The 7,853-nt window shown below is 35.4% G+C and overlaps 1 protein-coding gene across 1 annotated transcript; it reads right to left on the reverse strand.

The window, feature by feature from the left end:
- Positions 1–1,053: 1,053 nt before the first annotated feature.
- Positions 1,054–2,022, reverse strand: LOC310650033 (olfactory receptor 6M1-like; the record flags this gene model as incomplete). The annotated part of the gene is made up of 1 exon (XM_083378868.1): positions 1,054–2,022. One exon carries the CDS (start codon positions 2,020–2,022, stop codon positions 1,054–1,056), a length of 969 nt encoding a protein of 322 aa, XP_083234994.1.
- Between the last annotated feature and the right edge of the window lie 5,831 nt (positions 2,023–7,853).

Raw genomic sequence — 7,853 nt, forward strand, 5'->3', positions numbered from 1 at the left:
CATGCCCTGTTCTAACATATATCTGTTCTGTTTCTGATTGTGGAACTATTAACTGAAACTTCATGCAAACATTAAACAAGAAACAACATTACCATCATTTGAGATAATGATATACTTCTCAGCTAGCTCCCCAAAGTATTCCGATCACAAGTAACAGAGTATCTGAAGAAAACATGTTTGTGATCTCATCTCATATCTGCTCCTCATTGAGAGAGGGAGGATATTTTTTTCTATAATAAGTAGGAAGAAAATACAACTAGAAAAAGAAGATTTGGAAAAAGGTAAAGAACATGCTTGTGATAAAATAACAAGAACTTGCAGTCAGCAACTTATGAATGGATAGGAAACTCACAGAAGAATTCCAAAATAGAATCCACAAAGTGGTCATCCACATATCTGTCTTGCTTGAATAATGAGTATATTCTGTAAACAGAAGTATTGCTGAATTGTTTTAAGAGATCAATTACTCCTGTTAACATTGCATGACAATGCATTTCAGTGTAGTTATAACTTCACCTTTTTTTACCTTTAAGATGAATTTATTTTATTTTATTTATTTATTAAATCTTTAGGCTGCCTGTCCCCCTTACAAGGTGAAAGCATATGAAAAGAATGGAGTTCTATCTAGCCAAAGAGAATTAGCTTAAGTTACCTTTAAAAGGCACTTCTGCATCAATATGATTTTCCCCTCATTCATTCCTTGCCACTATCTAGCAAATTATTTAATTAAAATAATCTGAATTTATGAGATCATATTGTTAGAAACATTACATGGTCATATTAAAAAAAGGAAGGAACCAATAGTGGAGAATATTTCATTATCAAAACTAGGTAACATTATCAGTGCTATCAGAAGAGAAGGGGTATGTATATTGTGTCATGAAGAGGTTTCTGATATTATAATGTTAGGACCTGCTAGGAAAATGGTTGCAGAGAAGTTAAATCCCTTGTTGACTCTTCAGAAAGCTTTAAATTATATTTCAATTGGACAAAAAAGGCAGCTAGGTTAAACTTATGTCCTTATAATATGGAAAGCTCAGGAGGAAATGTATTTTAATCTACTACCTTTGCAATGGTACAACCAAGCTGTTTCACTCTATCTTTCAAAACTTCTTTGACTGCTTTATTTCTAAAGCTATAGATAATTGGATTCAGCAAGGGGGTTACTACAGTGTTGAGCATTGTGGCTAACTTATTGAAATCCATTGATGAGCTTCCAGATGGCCTGACATAGATGAATATGGAGCTACCATAGTAGATTGAGGCCACGGTGATATGCGAACTGCAAGTGCTAAATGCTTTATTCCTACCTTGTGCAGAAGGCATCCTTATCACTGTGACAATAATGCAGACATAAGAGATGGTAGTGACGGAGACAGAGGAAAGCAAGGTAAAACATGATGAGGCAAATTCTAAAGCTTGAACGAGGTAGGTATCTGCACAGATTAACTTTGTCAGGGGTCCTATGTCACAGAAGAAATGATCAATTATATTGGGTCCACAGAAAGGCAGTTTTGACTTGGAAACTATCCCAATTGTAATGCAAACAAAACTGATGAACCAGCAGAAAACCACCATCAGTAAACAAACTTGGTTACTCATGATGGCTGTGTAGCGTAATGGGTTACAAATAGCTAGATAGCGGTCCACAGACATTGCTCCCAGTAGGAGGACTTCTGTGGTTCCTGCAAGAAAGTATAATGTGACTTGAAAAGCACATGCAAAGAAGGAGATGGACTTCTTCTCTGAAATGAGAATGCTGAGCATCTTTGGTGTGACAGTGGTGGTGATGATAATTTCCAACCAGGAAAGATGGCTGAGGAAATAGTACATAGGGGTGTGAAGACGGGAGTCCAAGCGGATCATGAGGATAACCAGAGCATTACCCATTAATGCTAAAACATACATGATCAGGACAATGCAGAATAGAGGCAGCTGCATCTTCTGGAGATGGGAAAAGCCAAGTAAAACAAATTCAGTGACAGCATTTCCTGAGATATTTTCTCTGCTCTTCAAGATCATTGGGTCAGACAACTGTAAAACAAACAAGCAAAAAATCCACAAAACAATATTACTTCTAAGAATTCTTAGCATGAAACAAAAGAATAAAAACACATTAGGAGAAATTATGAAAATTTTTTGGGTATCCCAAATCAATAAAGAATTTGGTCCCTGGCTCTACTTTCCAAACCATCTGAGAGAATAAATATATCTAATATATTTAATCTATCTATATATTATAATTCACATACATACCCAATTCTCACACACACTCTCACCAGAGTCTAAATTTATTTGTTTTTCTTCCAAATCTATCAACAGATTTTTTTTCCTGGTATATGGAAAAAAAATCACAATAATCTCTTTAATCTATCTGGTTAAACAAAAAAATAGTAAGGTGGTGGCCAGAAGGCTGAATGTATGAGATCCATGTACTAGTTGTTGTTAGCTTGTTGTATGTATTTATTTGTTGTCCAAGAGAAAATTAGCAAATTACTGGCAAACTATAGTGTGAATAAAAAAAAAGAAAAAATCTTTCCCAACCTCCAAAGACTTTGCTATCTCTTCTGTGGGAAGAAGTGACCAGTATAACTAGAGAAAGGATAGACAAGAGAACAATCTCTTTCTGGTGGAGATCATTCTTCAACAGAGGGGCTTTTGATAGAGATGTCACAGCCTGAAGGACTGGAAGTGTTGTGAGCTTGGGTTTTGAATAATTCATCCATTGAAACTACTGAACAAAACCTCATGAATATGTAGGCATGTAGTAGACATTGCCACAAACAGCAGACATATCTAAGAAATGATTAAATGTATAAATGAAATACATTTGATACAACTTCACTCCCAAAAGAATCATCCAAATGGAGCATTGTTGATTATTAATATCACTGCTTACCTTCAGGCTCTGGGATTTCCTTGAAATTTTGAATTCTTCATTCAGCATCTGCAAAATTCATCATATATAGTTAAGGGTGGGAAACATGCAATGAAAAGATTCAAAATTATATAATCATGACTGCAAGAGGTACTTGCATATTACTTAGATGAACTCTTTCTGTACATATGAAGCTTAATCCAACTATTAAAATAAGATAAAATAAATGAAAAGCTTCTCTTGCAATGCATTTTGCTTTCATGACTTTCTTTTTCAAATCATATTCAAAAATTTTGATAAAATATATTAATGCTGAAGGTATTAAGAATTTATGCATAACATACAGGAAACATACAGGGAAAAAAGAAAATACTATCTGTTTGGCATAAAATTCTTAACTATTACAAAAGATGTGTAGAAGAGCATCACTGATATCTTAAATAATCCTCGGATATATTTCATTTAAGCTAAACTAATCATTTGGGGATTTAAATAGAGATTTTGGAAATCCAGGCAATTGTACTCTTCTGGGAAATTTGTTTCTCAAGACTAAATAAACATTGGCTTCCCGCAGAACTGTGATACTGATATTTAAATAATATCAAGATATCTGTTAAATCTGAGAGATGATTAATTGCTATTGATAGGTGATAGGTTGAAGAAAAAAACATTTGAAGTTGATTCTGAGAGAAAACCTTCAGGAACAACTAAGTTCATAAGTTCTATTCTGTTTATCAGATATAATAATGAGCTTTATAGTTAAAAAGTAAATTAGATTGTGGATGCAACTGAAGTATTTAGAGTTGTATCTGTCAATTTCAAATTACCCAGACAGGATTTTGGGGTTGAGGACAATTTTCATCTTTGGAGGGATTCATTCATTCATTCATTCATTCATTCATTCATTCATTCATTCATTCATTCATTCATTCAAATATAAAACTGCCCATTCTGGGAGGCTTACAAATTAAGTATAAAAACATAAAAAAACTATATACATACAGTATTATATTAAGGGGCAATAAAAATGAAATAAAATAAAAAGTTAAAAAAGGTGGAAGGAAGGCCAAAGAGCTAGCCAACCCCATGGCTACATTCTCCTCTCTGAGTCCCAAGTGAGTCTGCAAAGCCAAGTCTTCAGACATTCTGCAAGGCCAGGAGAGTGGAACCCACCTCACCTGTTTCAAAGGGTGGGGCAATACCTTCAAGGTGCTCTTTTCCTGACCTGACCAGTCAAAATTCATCAACTGATAGAACCTGCAACATACCCTCCCTGCCTAACCGGGAAGGACATGCTTATGTAATGGAGTGAACATGGTTTTGCAGGTATCCTAACCCTATGCTATGCTGGGCTTTGAAGGTCATAACCATGTAGAGTCCATTGCAATAGTCCAGAAGCAGATCACCAGGGTGTGAATGACTGAGGAAAGGTAAGTGACACACAACATGAAGTTATGCAAAGGCCCTCCTAGCCTCAATTGCCACCTACTCTTCGAGTAGGAGCCATGAGTTTAGGAGGAATCCCAGATTATACATTGGGTCTGTTTGGGGTAGTGTAACCCATCCAGGACCAATGATAATAAATTCCAAGATACAGAGGGCCCCCCCACTCATAGCCACAGATGTAGTCTCTTGTTCTCCATCCAGGCCCCCAAAGTTACACACTGCAAAATAAAGTCCACAGCATCACCCAATCCAGAATGGAGATATATACAGTAGATGGGTATCATCAGCATACCAGTAATAATCCATAGTGATGGATTATCTCACGCAGCAGTTTCATGTAGATGAAGGAAGAAGAGGACAGCACCAAACCCTGCAGTATCCTACAAAGCAGAGTCTTTGAACTGGACCCCTGTTTCTTTACCAACACCAATTGAGATTGACTTTGAAGAAAGGAGGTGAACTAGCATAAAACTAACCACCAAACCGCAACTCCCTAAGTCAGTCCAAAAGGATTCCATGGTTGATCGTACTGAAAGCTGCTGAAAGATCAAGAAGAACAAGGATAAATGTACTTCCTCCATCCCACTCCTGCCAATCATCTAAAAGTGCAAGCAAAGATGTTTCTGTCCTGCATGTGGGCCAGAAATCTGATTTAGAAAGAGCCAAATAATCCATGTCATCCATCTGGAATTGCAATGATACTGCCCTCAACACCAAACCTAAAAAGAAAAAGTGAAATATTGGATAAAATGATCTAGAATGATGGAATTCAGTGATGGCTTCTTGAGAAGAAACATCAGTGCCTCTTTAAAAAGATCTCAGAAAACTCCCTCCATCAGGGACCAACCCACATGATACTTCCTGGGTGGCGTTGAGCAGCCAGGAGGGACATAGATCTAACTACAATTTGTTACAATTACATTCTGGAGGACCCTGTCCATTTGCTCAACTCTAACAGAATCAAACTGTTTTCAGATGTTACCAGCCATTTCCACAAAACTTGCACCATGCTTGTCATCCAACTAGGAACAGATTCAGGTGATTATATCTTCTGGATGCACAGAAAATTCCTTTGTCTGACCCTGCAAACATGGCCCCATTAACCCTAAACAGCCCTGTTAGATGGCCATCTGTGGATGTGAGAAATATTGATGCTTCGCTGCTTTTGCCAAACCCTATACCTGTCTGGACATATTTCAGAAACAACCCCTCCTCCTCAGGTCTTGGTAATACATGCCAGGTTGGCCACCTTATTACTGAGGAGCCTTATTATTGAATGGCCTGCTTCTAGGTAACAGCAGTAAAAATCTCCAGGCCATCTTGGTCTGCTGAACAAGGTCTGAATGTGAGTACAAAGGGCTGGAACAAACACCAAGAGTGTCTTCCTTGGGAGTAGCTCACTCTCTCACTCCCATCAAAATGTTCCCTACCCATCACCCCTTGAATACAACAACTTGCCATGCACTCTCCCAAAGACTGCATTACCCTCTAACCTCAGCCTCCTGGTTTCCCTAACTTCATCCAAGCACAGAATAGACAATTATTGAGGATGCCAGATCCACAGTACTTCAGCATTCAGTCTCAGCATAGTTGGGACCCTAACCATTACAATATTATAACCACCATGGATTAATATAACATAGGTTCAATTTATAATCACTAGACATTCCTTGGCTAATTTTAGTTATCACTATCATTCAGAACAATCTACTACACAAATATTTTGCTTTGAAGATAAAATGAATGGGAACTACCAGCAACACTGATCATTTCTGGAAATTATAAAAAGCTTTTTTCAATCAAAGCACATATGAAAATAATTGCCTTGTTTAAATTATATGGCAGAAAGGAGGCATTTCATACTCTATAAGTGTTTTTATTTTCTCCTGCAGGGAATATTCAAGAAATGCAAAGCACAGTTACTGAATTATGGCTTTAGTTATTTTCCAAGGAATGGGAATAACAAATGTTATACTTTGTTATATTTGTTATATCTGATGGCTGTAGTTGGGAATGTTGTGTTTATTACTCTAGAGACCCCAGCTATAATTTGCATATTGCCAAGAATTTTCCTTATTGAATTTAGCTATTGTTGAGTTAGATTCTATCTCTATCACTTTTCCCGAACCATAACCTATTCCTTCATTCACAGAAAGAAATGTGCATTTCCTGATTTGATTGTATTTGTAATTTCTTTTCCTACAGAGCATTTGCCAAATTGGGTATCCCACCTATTGTTTTCCATGTGTAACTAAGAAACAAGTGAATTCATTTTCCCATTGTACACATCAATACTTTTGTTCAAGTCATAAGCATCATGTTTGCTGGATATTTCATTGATCATAATTAAATTAAGCCATAAATTTTATTTCATTTTTTTAAAAAAAATCAACATTCTGTTAGAACACTCTGATATTTACTGGCATATCTTAAGGTAAAGGAAGCATTTGATTATTGCCTGAATTTCATCCTGAATTCCATAATGTATTTGTAAAGGCTAATACTGATCATGTGCAGGAAGATGCTATTAATAATACAATAAACAATATATACAATGTTTATAACCATACCAGTGTAAAATGAGAGATTAATTATTTCTTCCTTTAGATGAACACTATTAGATATCTTTTTTTTAAAAAAAATAACTCTGACAATGTTTTCATAATAACAAAAGTTGAACTTGTTCTATTTTTCTCTTAAATATGTAAAATTGTCCTAAACTGCAATAAATTATACTCTGAGCTAGCCTAGTATTGTTTTAAGTAGCTAATAACTCAGTGGAATATTCATCATGCTAAGGACTGAAATTGAGATATGTTTTATTGTCCTATTATAAGCCTGTCAATTTTACTTCTCTATTATTAAATGTTTTGCTTATATTATGTCCTGCCTCATGATTATAATGTCATTCAACACATATCTGAATTTCTCATCAGTCTGCTTTTCAATAATTAACAAAACACATATCTGCTTATTTTCATCAGGGAGGTTGCATTAGCTGCTTTCAACACTTCCTTGCTTGTTTGAAATATTGTGTTTCCTAACAATTTCTTGATCAAACAATGTATTCTTTCACTTCAGTCTTCAGAGAATTTCCAATCAGGGAACTAAGCAAAAGAAAAAAAATCAACAAAGTAATACATTTTAATGAACAAAATTTTCATCTAAAATAGTAAAGAATTTGGGCTATATTAATTAATCCCATATGGACTAAGAGAAATCTTTCTCTATTGGGAATGGCTGAACAAAATATTTGAGTATTTTGAGTATTGAGTTATTCTTGGCTGAAGAAGAATAACACGTAAACAAATCAAAATATGGAAAAATCTACCTTTGAACAGAATTGACATAGATTAATAGACCCTGAATATTTAACATACCTTGCAATATGATGGATGGGTGGATGGATTTGGAATTAAAATCCTTTTGAAAATCTCTATATGAAGAAACTCAATAATTGTAATAATGTTAGAATTTAAAGTTATTTTATCGTTGTGTGTAAGCCATCCAGGGTTATGTGCATAGGATG

This window comes from Vipera ursinii (assembly GCF_947247035.1).
Source record: "Vipera ursinii genome assembly, chromosome: Z".
NCBI lineage: Eukaryota > Metazoa > Chordata > Lepidosauria > Squamata > Viperidae > Vipera > Vipera ursinii.